This window comes from Sebastes umbrosus, chromosome 4 (genome assembly GCF_015220745.1).
Source record: "Sebastes umbrosus isolate fSebUmb1 chromosome 4, fSebUmb1.pri, whole genome shotgun sequence".
NCBI classification, from domain to species: domain Eukaryota; kingdom Metazoa; phylum Chordata; class Actinopteri; order Perciformes; family Sebastidae; genus Sebastes; species Sebastes umbrosus.
In genome coordinates, this window is record NC_051272.1 from 34,350,936 (window position 1) to 34,377,720 (window position 26,785).

General features: G+C 43.6%; 1 protein-coding gene and 1 non-coding gene across 2 annotated transcripts in view; one reads left to right on the top strand and one right to left on the bottom strand.

The window, feature by feature from the left end:
* Window positions 1–20,106, top strand: part of lrp5 (low density lipoprotein receptor-related protein 5) — a 65,809-nt gene extending 45,703 nt beyond the window's left edge. The window contains 19 exon segments of the mRNA XM_037766739.1: window positions 2,970–3,186; window positions 3,319–3,472; window positions 4,767–4,902; window positions 5,523–5,767; window positions 6,617–6,801; window positions 7,804–7,952; window positions 8,364–8,541; window positions 10,605–10,801; window positions 11,829–12,034; window positions 12,213–12,403; window positions 13,937–14,146; window positions 14,294–14,419; window positions 14,915–15,151; window positions 16,625–16,735; window positions 16,845–17,084; window positions 17,667–17,809; window positions 17,940–18,037; window positions 19,641–19,851; window positions 19,853–20,106. Of these exon segments, the coding sequence (XP_037622667.1) occupies window positions 2,970–3,186; window positions 3,319–3,472; window positions 4,767–4,902; window positions 5,523–5,767; window positions 6,617–6,801; window positions 7,804–7,952; window positions 8,364–8,541; window positions 10,605–10,801; window positions 11,829–12,034; window positions 12,213–12,403; window positions 13,937–14,146; window positions 14,294–14,419; window positions 14,915–15,151; window positions 16,625–16,735; window positions 16,845–17,084; window positions 17,667–17,809; window positions 17,940–18,037; window positions 19,641–19,851; window positions 19,853–19,966 (3,348 nt within the window). The 3' untranslated portion in view covers window positions 19,967–20,106.
* A 4,696-nt stretch (window positions 20,107–24,802) lies between these two features.
* trnap-ugg lies at window positions 24,803–24,874 on the bottom strand. The gene has a single exon. It is a non-coding gene; the product is annotated as a tRNA-Pro (tRNA).
* Between the last annotated feature and the right edge of the window lie 1,911 nt (window positions 24,875–26,785).

Genomic DNA, 26,785 nt, shown 5'->3' on the forward strand with positions numbered 1-26,785 from the left:
TCTTCCTTCTGAGATCAGAGAGATACGCGTGTGGATGTGTGGCGAGACATCGAGGTGCGGGTGCTGGCCGTCCGCGGTGAGAAAGAAATAAGCATTAGATGACGGGATGAGAGATAACGTAGTGTAACGTTATACAGACATAACAAGGCTGCTGAATGAGAGAGGCATCCGCCGATACGTTACACGGAAACACAGCGTGTTAATAATAAGCCGACCACATCACAGTACCGCCAGCTCTGAGCTGTGATCTGTTTTTAAAGTCACGCACTTTGGCGGAGGTCTGCGCTCTCCGAGTGCCATTCTAGTTATTATTATTATATATATATTTATTTGATAGCTGTATATTACTAACCCTGTATGATTGTTATCATTGTTGTATGGCCTGGCTCAGGTTTGGTGGAGACTTACTGGGAAGGTGGCTGCATGACCGCGACACTATACACAGCACCATGGCTGCTAAGTTAATGCTCCCGGACAAGTAAACTGGGGACTCTGTTGTGCTCATACTTTGCAGCTGGCGCACCGCTGCATGCGACGCACTAATCTTGTCGGTTAACAGCTAATAATCGGTTAAAGAGGGTCGGTTATCCGCTAAAAAAAAATTAAAAATTACCATCCCTATGCACCGCACTAAGCTATTTCCAAGCATCCAGTTTTAATGCATCTGTTTGTCGTGTACATACAGTATAGTGTCACAAATTGTCCATCAGATTTTCCTCCATTTGTGAAATCTCTGGCATGGCACGATGAAGAATTTCAGGCAGCGTGTGGCAAACACACACACACACACACACACACACACACACACACACACACACACCCTTGCGCAGGCTGCAGATGACTGTATTGTGTCTAAAATAAAAGCGTGTGTCTATTTCAGTCGACGCCAGTCCAGTAATAGCACAGGCGGTGAGGAGGAGGGCTGGACACAAGTTCTAATTGCAGCCTTGTCAATTGCAGCTCTCACTTTCTGCTCGTAGAAACATGCACACACACAACCTCACACACAGCGGGGGGTTTGTTGGCAGGGGTGCCTGTATCAGTTTTCAACGGCCTAGTAATAGATGCCTTGTGACTGGTATGCACACACACACACACACACACACACACAGACACACAAACAAGTTGCGAGAAATTGTGTGTTTTGCATTTACGTGTGTATTGGTGTTGTGTGTAATCAGCATGGACATTTCTGGTGGACAGAATATTGTCTCTCCATCTGTTACTGACAATGGTAATGATTAATAATTGTATGTTTATGGAGCTCTGATTCAGAGCAGCTGTCATCCCGTCCTGGGAACCAACTCCTAACCTTATGAGGGCTTTAGGTTCCTCCGCGTGCTTCCACTGTATTTTACAAACAGCACATGACTATGTCATTGTTTTGTGCTGTTCGGTATGTGGGTGAAGCAAGTGGCTGCGGGACAGACAACAATATCTTTATTGTGTCTTAAATCTTAAAGGGAAGTCACAAGAACCGATACTTCAGTACCCACCAAGTCGATGGCAAAATTCTGAAAACGTGACGGTAATTGTTTTTCTACAGTAGCGCAGGTATCATAGGTCCGGGGGGAGGGGGGGTTGAGACTCACTGCCGATCAACTCACTAATTAACTGACTGATCATTTCAGCTGTAGTTGTCAGACTGTGTTTCCCCTAGGAACTTCTTTTGTGTTGTAACTCAGTTCTGTTCACAGCTGTTTTTGCGTGCGTTTTCTGTATCTGCAGAAATGTTTTTATGTCACGGATGTGTTGTCAAATTGGTGAATTTCTAAACTTGCTTGTTGTATTTTGCCCATTTGCAGTGTTTTTTTTTTAAAGTGGTTAAGTTGTTCTTTTCATTTTCTTACTGAGGCGGCCCTGAGAGCTCAATGCACTGCAAATTAAGAAAACACACGCAAATAGACAAAACACGAGCACACGAAGAAACATTTTAGCTTTTTAATTATTATTATAATGTTAGAGTAAGCCAAACAAAATTTACATTTTAGGTGATTTTCCAACACCACTGACCTGACGATGACTTCATAAACCATGGCAACAAAGTGTGTCCCTGTGCATGTGCATCACTTTTTAGTGTATCCTGGAAACAGTTTCCATTGTGTTGTGAGCTTTTTACAGAGTGTTCCTCTGTTTGCTTTTTATGTTTTAATTTCTCTTCTTGCTGCACGTGTCTTATTGATGTGTTGGCGCCCTCTTGGTCCTCCGGACTTTCCATCCAGATGGAGACATTAACAACAAACTCAGTTTTCTTTCAAATAATCAAGTTCAGGTGGTCTTTGCTCTCAATTTTCATTCACATTTCACTGTACTGAAAAAGAGCAGGGCCACGTCTTTCATTGTATGCTTCTTGTGATCTGGCGCCGATGAGCCCGTCAAGCTGAATTTTCAGCCGATCGTCACATTAAGCCTCTCATGGCAGAGAAAGAAATGTTTATGTTAAAATGGTGGAGTTCCCTTTCCTCAGCTGGTGTCTTCATTAATTTGTCTTTCTATGTCGATGTTTTTGTACACATCTGGACACATAACTTCCTTTGGACATTCCAGTTATTTTTTCTTTTTGACTCATCAGTCAGTATCTCCCTCCATCCTGTTTCCTCCAGCTCTTCTCTTCCCTTTCCAACACTTTCCCAGCTTCTTTACCCACAACCCATGTATCATTACTCCCTGGATGGAAATGGACCCCTCCCATGTGAGGTCAAAGGTCAGGGATCAGCTCCAGAATAGCAACCACGGAGCTGGTAGATTTGGTGTATTGCTCCATAACATTTAAGTAAAGTTGTCATCAGAGGAAGTGTTTTACCTTTCCAGGGTTTTTTTTCTCCGACAGTTAAAGCTTAACTATTATATTCTACCGTAGCTTTGACCATGACGGATGTAAGGCTGTAAGAAAAGAGTATTTAATGTGCACTCTAGCCTTGGAAAAACTCTAAAAGTTTCCCCGTCTCCTCTTTCTGTTCCTGTCTCAGGTGATCAACGTGGATGGCAGTAACAGACAGACTCTGCTGGAGGACAAGCTGCCTCATATCTTTGGTTTTACTCTGCTGGGTGATTACATCTACTGGACTGACTGGCAGAGACGCAGCATCGAGAGGGTCCACAAAGCCACGGCTGTACGAGAGATCATCATCGATCAGCTGCCGGATTTAATGGGGCTGAAGGCCACTAAAGTGACAGAGACGTACGGTAAGGAGGACAGATGGCTTCAGATGGTTTCACAGCAAACATGCTGAGCAAAACTAAGAAAATAAGAAAAAGATGTAAAACGCTGCTGTGAAATAAGTGTTAAGACTTTCCCCTCTTTCAATCTGTGTCCAGGTACAAATGGCTGTGCGGTGGACAATGGCGGATGCAGCCATCTGTGTTTCTGGTGTCGGCAGGCTGTCAACTGTGCCTGTCCCATGGGGATGGAGCTGCTCTCAGACCTGCAGACCTGTGTGGTGCCTGAGGCCTTCCTGCTCTTCACCAACCGGTACGCCTACCTGTCAACCTGCAGTAGAGCTAAAGACACCTGCTCATTGTTCTACTGTTCCTGTTACCTGCTACGAGTACATACTGTATGCATTCATGTTGTCCATATACATTTTTAAAAATATGACTATAAACAAATGATAAGAACGAGGACTCACAACACCTGAATGACATACAGTAGGTGAACTCCCATTTCCTGCTTCCTAGGTGAGACTCCTACCTCTTTGCAGGGCAGTAGTACTCCAGTCTCAAGACATTATTTCTGTTATCTCAAACTTTGATATCTCAGACACCAGACTTGGTCTACTGGGTATTTTGACTCCTAGTCTTGGTCTGTGCCAGTGGTTGTGACTATTTACAAACCTTTTTCCGTCTCTGTTTCTGTTGTTGGTCTCATTCATGTCTGACCAAAACCAATACGCTTCTATTTTAAGCAATTCAGCTATCTACACAGGCCACGTAACATCCATCCATCCATTATCTGTCACAGGGCTGACACATAGAGACAGACAGCCATTCACGCTTACATTCACAATTTAAGACTATTACTAAAAACAAGACATTTTAAGACTTTTTATGATCATAAATTTTGAAAATCAAAAGTATTTTTTACATCACTTTCACACCTACGGGCAATTTAGGAGTCAACAATGAACCTAACCTGCATGTCTTTGGACTGTGGGAGGAAACCGGAGAACCCGCTAACACGGGGAGAACATGCAGACTCCACACAGAAGGGCCCCAAGCCGGGTTTGAACCTGCGACCCTCTTGCTGTGAGGCGACAGTGCTAACCACCGCACGGCCACCTTACGGCTTGCATTTTACTCTTAGTCAATTTTCTTATGTTTTATGCACGTACGAACTACAGTGATTGTATGTTGGGCCAATATACGGTTGACCTACACTCAATACTGTTCCCGAACACATCCTGTGTAGACACAGACGGCGGACTGAAGCTGCTGCTCTGCTAACAGGTTGCTCACACTACTCCTCCTGCGTAGACATGTTAGTGTTACATTGTTTTATCATAGCGAACTCTCAACAACAGTAAGTCAATGAAGAATATTGAACGGGCCACTGTTTAGTTTTTGTTTCTTTAACTCTTTCATTGTCTCAGTCTTGACTTGGTTCATACCCGTTTCAACTCGATCTTAAAACTGCTCAAGTTTGGACTTCTCAGTCTCAGCTTAAGCGGTTTTGACTACAACCATGAACAGCATCAAATGTGTGTATAAACTGGTGTTGGTGAGGTCCTAACTTGCATTAAATGTGCAAAATACTATTTCTTCCTCAGGGACAACATCAGGAGTATCTCTTTGGGTACCAACAGCAACGACGTGGCCATTCCTCTGACGGGAGTTAAAGAGGTCTCCGCTCTCGACTTCGATGTCTCGGAAAGGAGAATATACTGGACAGACATACAGGCCAAGGTGGGCTGGGCTGTAGAGATGTACTGAATTTCAAAGCCTGTCCTCTCTGCCTGGTTGCGGTGCCTCGATCAAACTGACACACATTCACACTGATAGCAGAACACAGCAGCCACTGCACACAGCAGAGGAGAGACAGAGGAACAGGGGAACTCACAGCGATGTTACAAACCCGTTCCCGCAAAGCATCTAAAGGGGGACCTGTGCCCGTCGATGTATACCCTATTGCTTGTGCCTTGGTCAGTTATTACAGTGTTATTGGCTTGGGGTTACACCCCCACGTGGGGCCCAAAGGCTGTTGGCTGAAGCCCAGCCTCGTCCTGAGTAAAGCAGCATGAGAAGAAAAGAGAAAATCCAGGCAGAGGACTGCAGAGTCTCTGTAGAAAGAGACACCACCACACACTGCTAGTGGGGCATCAGTGATGATAGAGAGGGATTATTTTAGTATCAGTCTATACATTGTTTTTTTTAAGGAAATTCTTGCATATTATACCTTTAAGTTAAACACAAACACTATTTTATTTATGAAATAGTATTTAAATGAGTAGTTGTATATGTGTGTTTCTATAAAAATGTATGGTTTACTTATTTAGGTAATTTCATGACCTTTCTCTTTCTCTCAGACCATCAGCAGAGCATATATGAATGGCAGCTCTGTGGAGCATGTCATAGAGTTTGGACTGGACTACCCAGAGGGCATGGCAGTCGACTGGATGGGTCGTAACATCTACTGGGCGGATACAGGCACTAACCGCATCGAGGTGGCCCGGCTGGACGGCCAGTACCGGCAAGTTCTGGTCTGTAAGGATCTGGACAACCCACGCTCATTGGACAACCCGCGGTCACTAGCGCTGGACCCAGCCAATGGGTGAGACTGGGTGAACTAAACCATTTCAAAAGCTGGTGGACATATTGGTCAAACTGTGCATGTGAAAGCAAGTGTATGAAGTACCGTGCAGTGTACGGCATGACAAAGCTGCGGCTTCAAACCGCTCAACATTTGATAAGAGCAGTTTGCGGAGCCGCCCTGTGGAAGTGAGTCACCGTCAGACACCTGTATTATGCTGGAGGTCCGTGTTTTTCAAGGGTGTGAGTTTGTGCCAATGACCTCATGTAGCATGTCTCTTCACTCTGTCTGAGGCAGTGAGAGTATAGCGATGTCATTGTGTTGGTATGTAGGTACAACAGCCAGCGTCCCGCCTCTTTTCCCCAGAACCTCCAGCCGAGAAAGGGATGATGCTATTAAACCTGTATGTTAATCAGTGCTCATCCCCGGCCAAAACACCCACGAGACACTCTCATTGCCTCTGTGTGTGTGTGTGTGTTTTTGTGTTTGTGTGAGCGTTAAGTACCTGTGCCAGCGTGTCAAACTCCCCAGCACATGTCACTCACTTGGTGGTATTGTGATGATGTCATGGCGCAGAGCTGTTAACACGAGTGCCTGGAGGCATCTGATGTCATTTCATGATCACATACCCATGCTCACACATTAATAAAGACAAGTTTGTCTTCGTTCACAGAACTTAACAAAACAAATGTTACAAAGTGGAAACAGGTTCCCATTCTGGAACAGATGATCCAATTAAATAAATATTGGATCAGAAGACAAGGAAGGATTTTGGGGGAAGCCACCGTAACTCTTTCATAACTCTTTCACAAACAGAGATGGAGATCTTGCGCTTGTGTCCCAGACTGAAACGGTGTTTTGTCTCCGCAGCTACATGTACTGGACAGAGTGGGGTGGTCGGCCTCGTATAGCCAGAGCCTACATGGATGGCAGCACCATCTCAACACTGGTGGATAAAGTGGGCCGGGCCAACGGACTGACCATTGACTATGTCGACCATCGACTCTACTGGACTGACCTGGACACGTGCATGATTGAAAGCACCAACATGCAAGGTTTGGACACACGCACCAACCCTCTTATCAAGCAGGCAGTTACCATGCATGAGCAGTGTGGCACAATAAGCTATCCTCATATTCTTTGTCCATCAATAACAGGCATATGGTTAATTTCTTTGTAGATATAAAAATGTACAATTCAATAATAAACACACACAAAGTGGTGGGTGCTGCTTGCCCTCGTAGGGTAATGTTGTTCTCACTGCACACGTTATGGCACACACACACACACACACACACACACATACTTAGCTGAATGGATGGATGGATGTACAGATGGATGTATGGACAGGCATCTCTCGGCCTTGTAAGCGAACGTTGAGTTAAGATTATTTGGACAAAACAAGATTGTTAAATTGCAATATGTGATACATACAAAGTGGAAATCCATTCATCAAATAAATTATGTTATTGTCAATATTGGCAAGCCCCACTGAATGGTTTTGTTTTGAATATTTGATGCTGACTTTGTGGAATAATGTCCAGAGAATACCTGTCTATCTACCAGAGTATTCATAGACAGTAATCCTCAGGGACAGGGGGAAATAAAAACAAATGCTTTCTAACAATATTTCTTACTCCACCCATGAGTATCATTTACTGCCTCAGTCTCTTTATTTGTTTGTTTGTCTTTGCCAGACTAATCTCTAAAACTAATGGCTGGATTTGCGTGAGATTTGCTGTTCACATTCTCACACCGAAACAAATGGGAATTGATTCAGGAGGCGTTATGACCTTTCCTCTAGTGCCACCATCAGGCCAGCTGTCATTTGAGTGAATCTCCTGACTCCAAAGTTGTTGTGAATTTGCTTTGCACTACATATGCTGCTCGAAAATCATGACCCATCCCTTTGATGTACACACACACACACACACACACACACCTAATCTCCATCTACTTGTATACAAATCTATAATGATGGTGGAAGCTTTGCTTGATGCTTGGATGATGATGTGGTAGTTGACAACAAGATGAAGTTGTTGTCATGTCTTCTGCAGGCCTCCAGAGGGAGATCATAGTAGACGACCTCCCTCACCCCTTCGGTCTGACTCAGTATCGGGACTTTATCTACTGGACGGACTTTAACCTGCGCAGTATTGAACGGGCAGACAAACGCAGCGGACTCAACCGCACTGTGGTGCTCCAGGTATGGAACCAGTTTAATTATATATTATTATAATATTATTATTATTATTTTTATTTTTATTATTATTTTTGTATTTTATTATTTTTGTTTATAGCTTATTTTGTAAATTGTACATTTTATTCTTATTTTATTCAAAGGTTTTATCTATTCGTTATTATACTGTTTGTCTTGCACCAACAAAGCCAAAGAAAATTCCTAGTGTATACCTCTTACACCTGGCAATAAACACCATTCTGATTCTGATTCTGATTAATTATATTGATTACTGTTATTGTGCTCCTAATTTGTTTAGGAGACTTTCATTCAAATCTGGGGGAGACACTGAATACCTTGGAAGTTTATTTTATGTGTCACAATATATTCAATCCAGAGATACTGAACTTCACCGCTGTTCCATCACTGTGTCCTCAGGGCCAGCTGGAGCTGATGCTGGACATCCTGGTGTTCCATTCCTCCCGTCAGGAGGGCACCAACGAGTGCTCCCATAACAACGGCAACTGTGCCCATCTTTGCCTGGCCACGCCTGCTGGTGCCCAATGCCGCTGTGCCTCCCACTACACTTTGAACCCTGATGGACGAAATTGTAGCTGTAAGTACAGAGCTGCTGGGATTCAGAGAGAAACACAATAGAAGGGAAGGGAATAGATGGCCACTGGGTTGAATCCCAGGACTGGCTGTAAAAACTAATGAGAAACATCCCTTCTGTAATATATATATAGAATGTAATGCAAGTATTCTGAAAGAAGACACAATACGGCGGGAAGGTCACAGCATTACTACGAACAAAGTGAGTTCTAAGAGATTATAGGAAGTCCTTGAAATAGGCTGCTTTATGTATGGAAACAGATTTAGGTCCTGGTCAGACAGAGCCCAAAGTTGGGCTTTGCTCGATGCAGCGAAAAGCCGTCGTGGTGCGGCACAAGCCGTTGGAAATAACAGGTTTCAGAGCGCAGTGGTGGCATTGTCGCGTTGTGTCTGAAAGGACCTTCAGTGAGTTCCCTGCACTCATCCTCAGCTGGTTCTCTGACCACCCCCACCTCACACCTCAGCACCCGTGGGTGCTAGGGCGTTCAGCTGCACTGCTCCCAAGCTCTGGAACTCCCTCCCTCCACACATCCGGCAGTCTGACACTATCACAACATTCAAATCCCACCTCAAAACTCACCTGTTCAAACTGTCCTATTCACTAGTAGTAGTGTCCATCATTCTGTGTGTGTATTATATTATATATTTTATATGTATTATTAGAAGGAGAGAGAAATGGAGAGAACTAACAGAAAGAAATACTCAAGCAGGAGCAAAAATAAATAAAAACAGATGAATATTATTTGATGCCAGAGATTGACACGCCAAGTTAACACCAGAGGGGCATATGATTCATTTTTCTTTCCTGGGAGTTAAAGGTAAAATCAAAAGTTTAACATTAAAATGCTGTTGCAGTGTACTAATTATTTTTATATTTTCACTCTTCAACTCGAGGCGTTCAGGGCACTCTTGTAAAAACGCGAGGCACACAGAGCGGATAAACGCGAGGCGCTCAGCAATGCAAAAGCAGCGTGCAAAATGCTTCAATCTCATTGACAACAATTACAATTACAGGCTGCTAAAAGGCCTAAATCATTTCACCTCTCTGGAGATTTTTTTCCGGCTCCTTTAAAGGTTTAGGTATTAAAAACACTTCAAAGTTGAGTTGCAGAACATCAACAGTTAGATGTGTGGAAATTTGTGTATGTGTGTGAGTGATTGTTTATCTTGCACGGCAGCAGTATTCCCGAGATATCACGAGATCAAGTCCGTCTTGTTAGGCTTCAAATAATTTTGTCCAAACCACAGTGGTTTGGACCAATCAGCGTCCTGTGAGGAGCTACTGGCGGCTACGGGCGTGTTTCGGGTGTGTGTGTGACGGCACAGAGAGGCGACTGTTTGTTCTAAACAACAATGGCGTAGATGCTGCATCAGTTCTATCAGAACTGGAGAGTATTTCTTCATTGAAGGAAGAGCAAAGAACGGCACTGAAGGCTTTTCTCGATGGAAGAGGTTTTCGCTCTTCTCCCGACTGGCTTCGGCAAGAGTGTGATTGACAGATGGTTCATCCTCTCAAAGTAGTTTTTGAAAGTGCCTGCCCTTTTCCAAACAGTTTCCAATGAGGGCTTCTCAGATGGTTCTGTGTAATGAACCCATCTGGCGGGTCAGGTTAGGTGACTGTGTGTTGTTGATGGACTCGGTCCCTGCCTCTCTGCTGCCGAGCAGCTTTAGTTGGGAGTCAAGAACAAATGGAACAGAAATGACTGAAGTAAACGTTTAAAGGTTGCCTCTTGCTCAACAGCCAACACACAAACTATGTGAATGTCTGCGCGTGCACGCACACACACTTACACACAGACTGTGAAATCGAGCATACTTGTGTTGTTCCCAGACCTACCACACTTCCTCAGCTCTTGGGACCATCATGCTGAGCGGTTTCAGCTGCTCCATTGGAATGATGTGTGTTTGTGTGTGTTTTTAGGCTTCGCATTCTGTGTTTTGACCCTGCGTGTTTATATTTCACAATATGCATCGAGCAAATTTCAGACCTCCCCGTGTGAGCGACGCTGTGTCCGCTCAGCTTGCTCACTCCTTCTCTCCATCCTCTCTCCGCCTCTCTGTCTGCAGCTCCCTCTAGTTTCCTGCTCTTCAGTCAGAAGGCGAGTATCAGCAGGATGGTGTTGGGAGAGCAGAGTCCCGACATCATCCTGCCCATCCATGTCCTGAGGAACGTCCGATCCGTCGGCTACGATCCGCTGGACCGGCTGGTCTACTGGCTGGACGGACGACAGAACATCCGCAGGGCCAGAGACGACGGAGCCATGGTATGAACCTCACCCTGACACACACACACTGACAGCATATGATACCTAAATGGATGCTAACATGTACATGTTTCTCCTTGAACTCAGTTGCTTGCTATCGTGGAAACACAAACTCAAACTAGCAGTAAATGAGTCCTACCCTTCAGTCATAATGGTGTTCTGCTGTAGGCCAGTAAATCCTCCTTTGAAGGATGCAGCCACCAAAAGAAATTCCCTCAGAGGATCCAGTGTCTAATCATGTAGTGGATGAATAAAATGTCAACAATTCATAAGAAAATATTCGAAATTTAATGAATATAAATGAATTTGATGTAATTCAACGTTGCACTATTTTTAGAATTAATAAAATTGCTTCAATACAGCTATAAAAAGAAAAAATCATTCTGTACTTTTGTAAAATAAAGTGCTCTAAATTCAGCTGTTAGTTTTGAATTCCTCAAGTTTTTGGATGACAGGTGACCCCTCCCCCAGGTTTCCCCTCAACCCGAGGCTTGTGCTCTCATTGGCTGTAGCTCCTCAACACATCAACACGTCACACATTAAGTGTCTCTTCTCCTTTCCTCTCCTCTCCTCTCCTCTCCTCTCCCCTATTATAATAATAATAATAATGAAATATATACCGTAGCTGTATTGGTTTGATACTAAATGCCTGTAATTGTAGTGCCCCCAACGACCAAATGAACAGATGCAGACTCTTAATAACAGTATAAAAAACTGTAAAAGGGTTAACAGCTCTTCTGAGGCCCAGTGACACAAGTTTCACTCCAACTTTACGTACTGTATAGTTGAGGAAAACCCCCTAACATCACATTGAATGAATTTGATGTATGCATAAATAAGTAAATAAGTAAATAAATAAACACATTGCAATATACTGTATATATTGGTCTTAATTTGCACAGTGAGTAACCTCCATCCTATCAGAGGTGGACCGATGCAGATTGATAGAGAGAGCAGTACGTAAAACTTCACATGACTAAATTCAAAATGAGTCAAACGTTAAACCCATGACTGTTTGTGCCTCCAGTCGTCCATGATAGTGAGCAGCACTGTTCAGCCAGTGGACAACCAGATCCATGACCTGAGCCTGGACCCCTATAGCCGCCATATTTACTGGACCTGTGAGACAACCAACAGCATCAATGTCCAGAGGATGGACGGACACACTGTCGGTGTGGTCCTGAAGGACGACACCGACAAGCCACGGGCCATCGTGGTCAACGCCGAGAAAGGGTGAGCTCATTTTTATTAGCTCCACAAAACAAATGCTTGGTTCCACGAACTTCTGTTGTACTCATTAGTGACTGGAGCTGTGTAACTGTGAACTTACTGGGGCATCTCTGTACACTGTGAGCAATTTCCTCTATAAATGTGTGTGTGTGTGTGTGTGTGTGTGTGTCCTCCTCTGCAGGTACATGTATTTCACCACAGTGCAGGAGCGCTCGGCTAAGATCGAAGGAGCAAGTCTGGACGGGACAGAGAGAGAGTCTCTGTTCACCACCGGTCTGATCAGACCAGTAGCTCTGGCTCTGGACAATAAACTGGGAAAACTGTTCTGGGTTGATGCCGACCTCAAACGCATCGAGAGCAGTGACCTGACAGGTGAGTTACCATAAACAGAAACAATTCAAATGAAACAAATTTAATAATTAGCATATTATTGCACATTTTAACCCTATGAACACCAAGCAGTTTTTCACTGCAATATATAAGTCCTGCTATGGAAACAGCACAAGCATGGATAGAAGTGGGGAGAACTAAAGATATATATATATTAATAATCCATATTTAAGCTGGCAAGATCTTACCAAGTGATTAATGTAAAGGGAAGGTTTTGATTTATAACATAAAATTATTTAAATTTGTATTAAATGTTTCATTTAGTCTTATTCACAGTTTGTATATCTGTTTGTGTGACTGCGAGCCACTCAAAGCAGTGCAGGTGGTATACCGAGGGGTAGTCATAAAAACCTTCCCTGCTGAGCTCCCACCTGTACACGATTTCAGTTCTTTTCAGATGATTAGTTAAACATAGCATATTAATTAATGTACATTTTAATGGCAGAATTAATTTCATTCTGATTTTCATCATCAGTTCATCAGTCTTAGTGTGTGGTCTCCACCGCTCTCTGAGTCTTTGGGGAGAGACCAGACATCAGGGCCTTTGACCCGTACTTCAATAAACAAGTTGAATGTCAGAATGGCTGCTGAGTTTTGTTGTTGTTTCTCCTCTGTGAGTATAACTAGGCCGGTAGTAAATTAAGAGCCTGGGTTTCAAGAATTACATTATAACCGCATTATTATTTTCATCTTTCAGTATTCTTTGTCTTTCGATCATCGTCGGCTACATCTGCTTTGTGCTTATCTAGATCGTAATTCTTTAAAAAAGATCATTTAAAGCAGGGGTTCTCAACCTTTTACAATTTAAGGCCCATTTCTGATTGTTAAAACATTTCCGAGGACCGCCTTCCCAAATATATGAGAAAAAAACACAACTTGACAAAAAAAGAGAAAAAAATAAACTGGGCTGTAGATATGTGTTATGCCACTGTCAGCTGTAATGACCAAAATAAATATTCTGCTTACCCTCAGTGGGACACTTGGGCTCGCTTCTGGGAAATAATGAGATGAAGTCGTGGTGGGATGGATGAGAGGCTGACACGCAGAGTAGCATTCAAAGTTGCTTTCAGTTTGGTAACTAACGTCAGTCAACTCATCCAACTGTATGGCAAAGTATGGGCTTGCCTTTATTCCTTCCACAAGTTGGCATTCGATGTCATCACTCATGTCAACAATTCTTTTGCTCACGGTGTCATTTGAGAGTGGTGTTGACTGAATTTTGGTTGCAGCGGCCTCCCCAAGAAACTCTCGGAAAAAAATAAGCTCCTCTGCAATCGTAAAGGCTCTGGGTCTAGGTCCACTCTAGGTCTACTCTGCTAAATAATAATAAAAAATAATCTAGTACCTCTGCCTCCGCGGCTCACTAGATGGCGATCTGAGGCCGCGGCCCACTTGAGAGAATGGCTGATTTAAAGGCCCTTTTTCAAAATAGTAGCTAACTAAGTAGCTTTTTCTGAATTGGTCAGTAATATATACTATTTTCATATTATTATGACATTGTTTCCCCTCCCTCAGGAGCAAATCGCATTGTCCTCCAGGATTCCAACATCCTCCAGCCGATGGGGCTGACAGTTCTTGGAGATCATCTGTACTGGATCGACAGGCAGCAGCAGATGATAGAGAGGGTGGACAAACTGTCCGGAGATGGACGCACACGCATACAAGGACGGATATCCTACCTGACCTCCATCCACGCTGTGGAAGAGATGGATCCACAGGAGTTTGGTATGGACCTCTGCCTCCGGCTCTCAGCATTAGCTACTGCCGTATACACTCATTAGTTCATTGCAACGGCCTATATTAGTAGTAGGGCTCTGCTAAAGGTAGTGGTTTGGCGGCAAAGTGTGTGACAAATGTTTCCTCTCTCTCCAGCATCCCACCCTTGTTCCCGTGACAACGGGGGCTGTTCTCACATCTGCATCGCCAAGGGTGACGGCACTCCTCGCTGCTCCTGTCCCATGCACCTGGTGTTACTGCAGGACCTGCTGCACTGTGGAGGTGAACAACAAACCACACAACAACAGGATTATGGTGCATTCATGTCAATGTGTAGCAGGGGAAACACATTCGCTGCCAGGCATGAACTGACCTGCCTGCTTTGCTTTATCGTCGGTTTATAACTACATGGTGAAATAATAGAAGCAGCAGACAAGAAGAGATGCTGATTGTCTGTTTCATTAATCACTGTGCATGCTCGCCATGCTGGCTCCCACAGCTTGTGTTTACAGCCCAACCTACACTATTATCTTTAGACGAAAATGCTTATTAGTTTTAGTCACATAGTTATACAGTATGACGAAAGTTTTCGGCGGGAAATTTCAGTCTGACTGTGCCAGGATGCTCCCACGCTGCCAGCTCTGATCTCTGTGGCTTCCTGAAATTCAGTGTTCACACCTTTCATCTCACAGCTTCTTCTTCTTTGTCCCTTTTCTCCTCTTCCTCTCCTCCTCCCCACTGTGAACATATGCTGCCTCCTCACTCTCTCTGTGTCAGAGCCTCCCACCTGCTCCACAGAGCAGTTCACCTGCTCCACGGGGGAGATCGACTGTATTCCTATGGCCTGGCGTTGTGACGGCTTCCCCGAATGCGACGACAGCAGCGATGAGGAGAACTGTCCCGTCTGCTCGGCCTTCCAGTTCCAGTGTGATAAAGGAGGCTGCATTGATGCTCAACGGCGCTGCAATGGTGAACCTGACTGTGCTGATCACTCTGATGAGCAGGACTGTGAAAGTAGGTTCACGCGGAGACACACTGAAGCTGTGAATTTTAGCTCAGTTAACATGGAGTGTTTAGCTCCTACACTATCCACGAAGTGGATCTATGACTAATACATACTGTAGAAATAAAGGTCAGAATCAGCTCAGTGTTCCTGTACAGAATGACAGCAGATGGCTCTAAGAGGCAGCATCTTAATCCACACATCCAATCAATTACATAAAGAGATCTTGCCTGCAGTTTACATCACAACAGTGTGTTGAGCTCACAGGCTCTGGGTCTCCTAACGGCCTTTCACTTGTTTCTTCATATGTATGGGCTTACTTGCAGTGAGGACTGTGTAGGTGTGAAGAGTTCTTATCCATCAGGTTCATCAAAAAACGTCCACCATTACATCCCAAAAAGTGCACAGACCTGATGAAATTCAACATCATACAAATGTATAAATTAGGGCTCCTCGCTTATGGCAAAAATCATAATCCCGATTATTTTGGTCAATATTGAGATCCCGATTATTTATTTCATGCATTTAGAAATAAAATCTACAGGGTCCGTGTTGGGTTGGGTTGGGTTGCCGACATCGCCGCAGACCACGCACTGAGGACAGTCCTACGCGGTTTACTGTCGTGCCGGGGGCCCCTCGCAGGGAGAGAGTGCGCAGTGAGCATTAAGTCCACTAAGACCACGGGAAGCAGCGAGGTCCGGGTGAGGGGTGCTGTAAAGCTCGCGGCCGGCCTTTCCATGCTGACCTTGAGCCGTCGCACCGTGGAGGAAATGCGCCCGGCGAGGTCCAGCCAGCCGTCCCTGACCCGCCAAGCGGGGCAAAAGCTCACCGCTGTAAAGGAAAGGCGTATGCTGGATTTATAACAACAAGAGCATCATTGTGAAACGGAATGCGACACGACGATCATTTTATCTCGATTATCTTTTTTCATATTCGTCGGAAGCAGAAAAATCGCCAAAAATAGATTTATGATAGGCTTAGCATTGATAGAGTACAGTTGTTACTGTGCTGTCGGTAGTAAGTAAAGTAGAAGTAACTTGAGGTCACACGGAGTACCGTATATATAGTTATATGAAGGGCCAGAGACTAAAAATGTCGCCTTATGTGCAACTTGTTTCATAATGTTTACATATTATTATACCCGTGTTGTTAAAAGTAAGCCCTCGTTTTGATTTATTTCTTGGCGAGCACTTATTTGTGCAAATGAAGACATGACCACATATTTAATCAAATGTACTAAGCATGTGTTTAATAGAACACCTTCAGCAACCTTCAAGCTGATCTTCACATGTGACAGTGGGAAAAGCACAGGTGTAAATAATCAAATGAATGCTGTCTCAGTTCTATTTAGTTGCGGGGTATGTTGGGTAACTGTTGATCACATGAAACTGGAGGCTTTTCTTTGAACATGTTGCATTACAAGACCTTATCATTAGTTAGACAAGTGACAAGGATCTCCTCCTCTGTTTCCTGCTCCCCTTCAGCAATCTGCCCTCCTAACCAGTTCCGCTGTGGTGACAACCAGTGTATCACTAAGAAACAACAGTGTGATAACTACTCTGACTGTCCCGATGGATCAGATGAGCTCGCCTGTGGTAAAAAGCATTGAAATACTCACACAACACACTATATTGTAAGCACTCATGTATTGTTTCCGGTCGAGTACTTGTCCCCTGACTCTGCGTCCTTTGTTTGTGTTTCTAGAGTATGTGTCTCCTCCCTCCAGTGGCATCCCTAACACTGGCCCTAACACCATCGGTCCAGTCATCGCCATCATCCTGCTCGTCTTTGTGATCGGGGGAGCTTATTTTGTCTGCCAGCGTGTGGTGTGTCGACGCTACAAAGGCCCCAGTGGAACTTTTCCTCATGAGTACATCAGTGGTACGCCCCATGTGCCCCTTAACTTCATCGCCCCCAGCAGCTCGCAGCATGGCACCTTCCAAGGTAAGATCAGACGTTTTATAGTATCTGGAGGGAAGTAGGGAACAGTGAGAGAGCCTGGAGAGAGCCTGGAGAGAGAATTGAGAGAGCAGAAGAAGTGAAGCATCTTATACATGTTGCGTGTAAAAGTGTATAAGGGTTAGATCAAACAGTTATGTTATTTTAGAGAAAATATGAAAATATCGAGATATTATTTACAAGCCATATTGCCCAGTCCTATGATTTTAGTAAAATAGGGCAGGGCGATAAGGAGAAAATCAAATATCACTCTATTTTTGACCAAATACCTCAATATCAATGTTGTGGGGTTGACTATTGGTGCTTTTTTTTATTTTTTATTTTTTTATTTAGACAGTGATATTTTTGATAAATATCCATCAGTAATGTGATATAATGACTGAGTGTGTAACGGAAAATTACAGAACAGCTAGAACAGACTGGTAAGTTCAGACGATAACATCACTTTACTGTAATACAGCCTTTAAAACCAGGAAAAGACAACACTTATTACCATATCTAAATCTATGACGATATCTAGTCTCATATCACAATATCGAGTAGTAAAATATGAACTGCTGTGTGCAGGTATTTCCTGTGGGAAGTCCATGATGAGTTCAGTCAGCCTGATGGGCAGCAGCAGCAGTGGAGCTCCTCTCTATGACAGGAACCATGTGACTGGAGCCTCATCCAGCAGCTCATCGTCTACCAAGGGAGCCTTCTATCCTCAGGTCCGCACACACACACACACACACACACACACACACACACACACACACACACAAACACACACTGTGTGCACACTGTTTTTGTCGTTTCCTGTCCACAGTCAGATAACACCGGGGTATTTTCTGTTTGTAGATCCTGAACCCTCCTCCGTCCCCGGCTACCGACCGCTCTCTCTACAACACAGAGATCTTCTACTCCTCCAACAGTCCGTCCACCACCAGATCATACAGGTAACACACACTCACACACGGTTTCACACAGATCGTATCCATCTCACCATTTGACAAAGATGCAGCGGCATCAAGGGTTGCTCTGTTGTTATTTTACTGTTGGAGCTTTTACTCATTGCATTGCAAACCCATGCTGTTCAGTAGATTCTGCTCGATATCACATGTAAATGTGTTTAAAATCATGCACACACATGTAGAATATTTCCATTTGAGGGAATGGTGCACTGCAGTCATAAAAAAACAATGAAGAGCTGGAACAAGTTGATACAGAAGATATTACACTGTGTGACAGTGTGTAACAAGATGATTTTATCATTCTCAACAATACGTTAAAAGAAGTTAAATTAGCTTCTCCTCCAATCAGCAGTGTAAACGTGGTAAATGTAAATGAGTGTGCACATGGGCAACTTGAATTCATGGAGTGGTTGGGATAACCAGATCTTTCAAACTGAAATTCATTTTAGCCAATTGATGTGTTTACATGAGTTCGTATTCAGACTATTAGTGTAGCATGGGAGGGTTCCAGAGGCCTGTACTACGAAGCAGGATTTGGCGTTAGCGAGGTAACTTCAGGGTTAACCCTTCAGGGTTTTCAGTCCTACGAAGGTGGTTCACTTCTTACCGGGGTAGATCGACACTAAGAAGCACCGCCTACTGACCAATCAATGCTTAGTGCGCAGATTGTATTGTAATATTACACACATGTGAAGAAGTTTAAGTCATAATCAAGGCTAAAAACAAAGCAGTTTAAACTGACAAATGCAGGAAAGATGACTGGATTTATGCTGCGGGTGTTTACTGCTTTGAATTATATATTTATATATTTTTTTTTTACTTGGTCTTGAGTCCGTTTGACACCGCCGGAGATGGGGACGCAACTGAAAGAAGGATGAAATGGTCACACACGACGCATTGTTGTTAATGGGCATAATGAAGTGTAATCCATCCATCCATTACACTTTTTAGAGCTATTTATATCTAAACAACTATATCTGACTTTTGAGTGTTCCGTTAAATTAATAAATCTGTTAATTTACGCATTCACACATCGGGAGTTTTTTCTTCTGCCAGCTGTCCTTCCTGTATTTGGCAGCTTCAGCTGTGTTACTTTTAGTCTGGATTAAGTGTTCATATTTGTCTAATATAGTTTACTCTTCCTTTGTAAAATGTGCCGCTCTGCTGGTCTGTCTGCTGACAGTAGACTTGTCCATGTTTGTGATTGGTCATATGCTGCAAACACCGCCCCGTTCATGTGAACACGCTCGTAGCCAGACTGAGAAACCCTGGGTTGATTTACCGAGTTGATAACCAGCGTCGTAGGACCGCTTAGCGGGATCTCGTTTGTTAGGGTTAGTGCAGCCAGATAACGAGGAGATACCCTGGGTATGTTGAACTCACTTCGTAGTACAGGCCTCAGGTGAACACCGCTACAGTTGTATCTTTGTGATAGCTACAGTAAAAAGAAAGGACTGGACTTCCTGGCCAGTCATCAGAGACATTAAGTACAGTCTGTGTGTCTTCACTGAGTAGTTTACAGAGCTCTCACCGAACGAATGAACCTGAACCCTGATCTAAACCAACTCTGTGTCTCCTCCCCCATCAGACCCTACCACCCAGTCCGCGGCGCCGCCCCACCCACTACTCCCTGCAGCACCGACGTCTGCGACAGCGACTACACCCCCCACCACCCGCCGGCTGGGCTGGCGTCATCGGCGGGCCGCTGGAAGGCCACGGGCCACGGCAGCCACGGCAAACACAACAAGTACTACATGGACCTTAACTCAGACTCGGACCCCTACCCTCCGCCCCCCACCCCCCCGCTCCCAGTACCTGTCGGCCGAAGAAAGCTGCCCCCCGTCCCCTTCCACCGAGCGCTCCTACTTTCACTTGTGCCCTCCTCCTCCCTCACCTTGCACCGACTCCTCGTGACCCTCCAACGACCCCAGGAGCCCCGTGAGGAAGGATGTAGTCCACTCGCTACAAGAACTGGCCTCGTCTGGCCCACTTTACCAGGGAAAGAAGTCATGTGCCAACTTCCAGCCCTGACCGGCTCACACGTGCTGCTTTATATCAGCTGGTTAGGCTCAAGTGCCTTGCTCAAAGGTCCCTACAAACCCATATTGGTCATTTCATCATTCCAGTCATCTTGGAGCTCTCAGGGTGACCAGCATCTGATCAGTTCTACGTCTGTCTTCCGTGTGTCTCGCTCTAACATTCACTCGCTCATAAAGGCACAAAAAGGAGATGATGAGTGAATACAGCCAGCAGCTCCCTCTCAAATGTTCATTCCATCAGAAGAAGAAAACTTCCTTTGCTGGGCCACCTCTTGATCCCAAAATGTCAAGACGTCCATCTGTCCAAATATACAGTGAGCCCAACTCCTGGCCCGACGCTGCTGCTGCTGCTGCTGCTGCTGCTGCTGCTGCTGCCCTCCTCTGAACTCGTCAGCATTGAACTCACCCACTGGGAGAGTTCCCAGTAGGCACTGGTGTCTGAAAAAGTCACACCATTTGTCTTCTCCTTCCTCACAGCGTCCTTGTTGGCAGACCAGCGGCGGGACTGTATATAGTGTTAAAATAATATGAACAAAAATAAATCAGAGAGGAATTATTTTACTATTTTATTCACGCTGGCTGATCCACAGCTCCACACAGAACAAAGGACAGATAGAGGAGTGGATGTATGCATGAGTGAATGATAGATGAGTGAATGATGGATGAGTGAATGATGGATGGGTGGATGTATGCATGAGTGAATAATGGATGGATGGATGATGGATGAGTGAATGATGGATGGATGGATGAGTGGATGATGGATGGATGATGGATGGATGAGAGAATGATGGATGGATGATGGATGGGTGGATGATGAATGAGTGAATGATGAATGAGAGTATGATGGATGGGTGAATGATGGATGAGTGGATGATGGATGGATGGATGTATGCATGAGTGAATAATGGATGGATGGATGATGGATGAGTGAATGATGGATGGATGGATGAGTGGATGATGGATGGATGAGAGAATGATGGATGGATGATGGATAGGTGGATGATGAATGAGTGAATGATGAATGAGAGCATGATGGATGGGTGAATGATGGATGAGTGGATGATGGATGGATGAGAGAATGATGGATGGATGAGTGAATGATGGATGAGTGGATGATGGATGGATGAATGATGGATGAGAGAATGATGGATGTGAATGATGGATGAGTGAATGATGAATGAGGGAATGATGAATGAGTGAATGATGAATGGGTGAATGATGGGACAGCTATATGCATGAGCACATGTGAATGTTTGTCTTGATGTAGGGAATAAGGTAAAATCGTAGTATGAATGAATGAATGAATGAATGAGTGGATGGATGGAATAGGGCCAAGATCAGAGTGTGAAATCTTTTCTACATTTCAAATAGTGAATTCCTTCTAGTTGAACGTGGGCGAGCTTTCCCCAATCAACCAAGAGACAAAGAGACTAATCTGCCAACAGTCCCTCCTTTATCCCATGAAATCACCACGTGTGACTACAACATACCAAATGAATATCAACATGTAAAGCTATTGTACATATGTGTAATGAAGTCAATGATTGAGTTGAGAGAAGTGAATGCTTTTCATTGTGAATCTGAGAACCTCTTCCGTCACATTTTCTTTACCCTCATCGTCCCGTTTACCAAAAGTCTGTTTGCTGCTATTGTGTACATACCATATCAGTTACTATGACTTATAATTACACAGAAAGCCCCAAAATTACCACTCTCATACTGACAGTAGATCATGAAGCTATTTTACAGTTAATAACAAATTATTCTTATAGCAACTTTTGTTATTCGTATTTCTGTTTTGTGTGTGTAGATCATTCTGTATTGTGTCTGTCGATTGTTTGGTTTGAAGGAGTCTTTTTTGGAAATAGAAAAGTGAAAGAGTTCCAGCTGAGACATTTTACTCCGAGCTGTTCCGGGAATCAACTGTGAAGGTCTCAGTATGCTTCAGATGCTTCTTCCCCATCTCGCTCTACTAGAGCTCTGTCTTTTGTGTTTTTGTGGTCTCGACATGCCCGCTTCCACACCTCTACGCACCTGGCCAATCACATAAGCAGGCTTGAAAAGGGCTTTTAAACACCATTAGACAGTCTGACAAGCACTTGATTTGAAGCTTACTGAGGCCTTGAGTTGTGCAGTTGCTCACCTCCAGTATAGTGAACCTGAGTTTGAATGCTTTCCCTCTTAAGAAACCTCCCCACTGCAAACCCCACAGTCAAAGGTTTGACTCACACGATTAACACTTTTTGACCCGTCTTGGATCTTTGCCACATCCTAATGTCTTTTTAAATATCAAGTCCAGGTGTTGAGTACAAGGGAATGTCACAATGTCACATTATTGTTTGGTCTTTCTCAAAGTGGGGTCCTAACCCCTAAATAATCATATCATTTTTTTTTTTTACAAAAGGCTTCATAGTTCAACATATAATATATATATTTTTTTAAATCCACAGTTTAATCAGTCAGTCACCAGCAAAACGTTGGTATTGTATGTTTCTGCAAACCATGGATACGTTGAATGTGGATGTTTTTGCATTCAGTCATAGCAGGTGATGGAGTCTATCGTACGGTTATTGAAAGTTACGTGGTATAATAATAACAAGTATAAAGAGCACAAAAGTCCTCCAAGGGTGGGAGGGCTGGTTGATGGGTCAAACAAACACAGGACTGTCACCCAGGAGACCGCAGTTCAGGGTCCCATTTGGAACCAAAAGTAAACGTTGACTTTACGCTTTTTACGAAACATTACGTAAAACTGTTATTATTTATTTACACTAGTTATGTTGTTACGTTATTATTTTAACACAAACCATGATCTTTTTTCTAACCTTAACCAAGTAGCTTTGTTGCCTAAACCCAACCAATCATTTCACAACATTAACCACGTGGCACTCTCTGTTTCTTAAAGCGTGATATGAGGCTGATATGAAATGTTTTGTTTCTTTGTTCAGAAATGTCAACATTGAACGTATCCCGGGGTTTGCAGAAACGTACTGGCAACATTTTTTTTCTGGCGACTGGGTTACTATAATAGTTCATAGATTATGTTCTAATCTAACAAAACTATAACTCTTAGAATCCGCACATGTTTAATATGTCTCATATCTCTGTTATACATTTCTGTTGTGTTGTTGATTCACATTACTAAGACTATAGAAGTGTAAAAAATAGGCTACGTCAAATTATTCCAAGGGACATATGTGAGCTGAAAAAAGATTGAGAACCTCTAGAGGACACAATTACTTGATTTTCCCTGGATAAAAAAGCACTGCTGTTGCCATAACAACTATACTACTAACTTCAAGTGGTTTTATTGTAGTCAGTAAGTTAGTCTTTACCATGTCAACTCTTGGGACACACTTTACATTTGGTCCTACCACCATGATGGCTTTAAGAACATCAGCATCATCTGCATGTTCTGTCCAAAACGTTTTTTTATCGTGGGGTGTAGGCTACTGAACATCACGGCATCTAGGGGGGCGCTATGGGGGCATTAGGTTTTCAGTATAAGCGTTGTTGCAGCATATTTTCCTTGTTATTTCCCCACCTCTGAGGCCTGCTCAGTGATTCTCATCATGCACTGTCGTGGTCCAGCTTTGGGCTTTGTACCTTATTATATTCAGCCGGCTATGTGTGGAGACAAACTGGGTTTACAGGGTTTATCCAGCACTTATTATTATTATTATATTATAATATTATCAACACAGGACTTAGCAACACAAAGTCTGATAACATTTTATGCACTTACAAAAAGACAAAGAGGTCTTATTATTCCAGGAAATAAATGAAGAAGAATTGCTTGGGCTTTTCACCTGAGCTGTAGACTTACTGTATAGCCGTTTAAATCAACCTCAGGTCATGCTCACCAAAGTTGGAAGATGGTTAACAGTCTGCCACGTCATCAAAAGAGAACACCAGGCTTCCTCTAAGCTGGCTTTGCTGCCATCTTTGTATTACAGTAATGTGTGTGCCCACAGGAACCTTTTATGTCATTTAATAGTGTGAAAGCTTCAGACTGGGACACTTCTGTCATCTGTGAGTGTGTTCTAATCCTCCAAGCACCAAGCAGAGGTGACTGTAGACATGAATTCACAAGTGTGTGTCTCCCAGAACAGTTCGCGTTGGCCATTGTGCCTCGAAGAGCCGAGTTAGAGAACACACTTTCCTGATAGAAAAAACTCAGGCAGCACTTTGAGAGGTGGGGAACTTTTAGAACTGGCAGCAGTGAGCTTGTTGCTGTTGCCTGATTAATACATCTCCTGCCGGCTGGAGATGGATTAATCCAGACAACACGGCTGAAGGCGAGTCTATATGTGTCAGTGGGAACTCTGAGCAGCACAACTCTTTTATATTAAGGGCTGTAGGCCCCCCGCCTCAAACCACTGTCAATAAAACTCCTTAAAACCTGTATTTGTTGTCTCAGTTAAAAATGCTTTGTGTAATGTACACTTGTGACATTTTTGTATCAAAAGCATTTTTATATAATAAAGGTTCTATTTTAAGGAATTTCGTTGTGTTTGTGTTAGCTCTGAGTTAATTAAGATAGATGCAACATTTTTTAACACTGATTATAACCACACACTGTGATCCTTTATTTGATTGGGACTGAAGTGACCCCCGGCTGGTGAATTGTCGGTTCTTATCTACAAAGTAGTGTTTTGTTGTGTCATTGCATCTGTAAATAAATAAAGCAATAGACCTTCAAGGAAAAGTTGGGCTCGTCCGGGATTTGAACCCGGGACCTCTCGCACCCAAAGCGAGAATCATACCCCTAGACCAACGAGCCACCGTGTGTGAGGAGCGGATAGGCAGGTATTTATAAGTCTGTATCTACTGTTGTCTGTCATGTAGTGTGAGGCTGACATCTACTGGCATAACAAGTAATTACACTGTTATGGATTTTAACTCATGATTTTTGCCGTTCTGGTGCGTAGCATATTGGTCGCAGCTCTTCATTGCACTGCATCTGTGAATTGTACATGGAATTATATATATATATGTATATATCTATGCTATAGATATATACATATATATAAACTGGAAAAACAAAGTTCGGAAACTTGTGTTTGGTGGATTATTTCTCTGTTGTTACAATGCTAATTGGCATTGTATTTTACATCGTTGGAAAGCCTGTTTATTTACCTTCACAATGATGTCTAACTTGTAAGGATCATGCATTTGTGGGATGAGCAGCACAGCTGATTATGTGGGGAGCGCCCAAGAAAAATTTGCCAAAATGCTCCGTCAATGGTAAACAGTGTATTCTCCTGTTGGTGTTGACTCTTGTTTTGAGTTGTTTGGTGGATTGGATGATTGAACTCTCTATCAGTAACAAGGAACAAACAAGACATATTGGCTATTTTACACCTTATTCATTTAATACACCGTCAGGAGCCTCAGTAGCGGTGGAAGATCCATACGCAGCCACAACAGCCTGGCACCTCCTCCTCATGCTGGTCACCAACCTGGTCAAACGTTGTTGTGGGATGGTGTTCCATTCCTCAACCAGGATTCGTTGCAGGTCAGCCAACAAGGGTTGTGTTGGTCACTCTAACACGTACAGCACGCCCAAGCTGATCCCACAAGTGTTGAATTGGGTTGAGGTGTGGACTCTTGGCAGGCCGTTCCATTCTCTCTGCTCCCACATTGTGGAGGTAGTCTGTGATAACCCTGGCTCTGTGGGGGTGAGCGTTGTCATCTTGGAGGATGAAGTTAGGTCCCAGATTGTGGAGATATGGGATCGCCACTGGCTGCAGAATCTCATCCCGATATCTCCCTGCATTGAGATGGCCTTCAATGATGACAAGCCTTGTTTTGCCAGTGAGGGAGATGCCCCCCCCACACCATGACACTGCCCCCACCAAAAGCTGTTACTCGATCGGTTCAACAATCAGCATAGCGTTCTTCGCGTCGTCTCAATACTTTGACCCTGCCATCCAACTTTGGCAGACAGAACCTGGACTCATCACTGAACATGACATTCCCCCACATGTTCAGGTTCCATTGTCTGTGTTGTTGACACCAGCGCAAACGGGGCTGATGGTGAAGGGCAGTCATTGCAGGCTTCCTGGTAGCCTTATGAGAATACATTGTTTACCATTGGCAGAGCATTTTGGCAAATCTTTCTTGGGCGCTACCCACATAATCAGCTGTGCTGCTCATCCCACAAATGCATGATCCTTACAAGTTGGACATCATTGCGAAGGTAAATAAACAGGCTTTCCAACGATGTAAAATACAATGCCAATTAGCATTGTAACAACAGAGAAATAATCCACCAAACACAAGTTTCCGAACTTTGTTTTTCCAGTATATATATATATATATATGTGTGTGTAGGCCAAATAAAACTTTTTACCTGATGATGGTGCATGACGAAAGTCAGAGGATCACCAACGTTATTATAATTCATCTACAGGGGAACAGGAATATCGCAAATTTCATGACAATGCATCTAATAGTTGAACTGACCGACAGACTGACATTACCACCCATAGAGCCAAAGGGTCTGTGCTTGTTGCTCGTTGTATAAGTTTATCTAAGAGAGAAAGTTTAAACTAGTTCTTAACTCACACATGATGCTTACATAGTAGGCTACACATTATCAAAAAGTGACATCAGCAAAGTCCAACTGAAGTGTCAGACTCATCTCTTTGAATATTGATCTCAGGTGCTCTTCCATCTATTTCAGGTCATA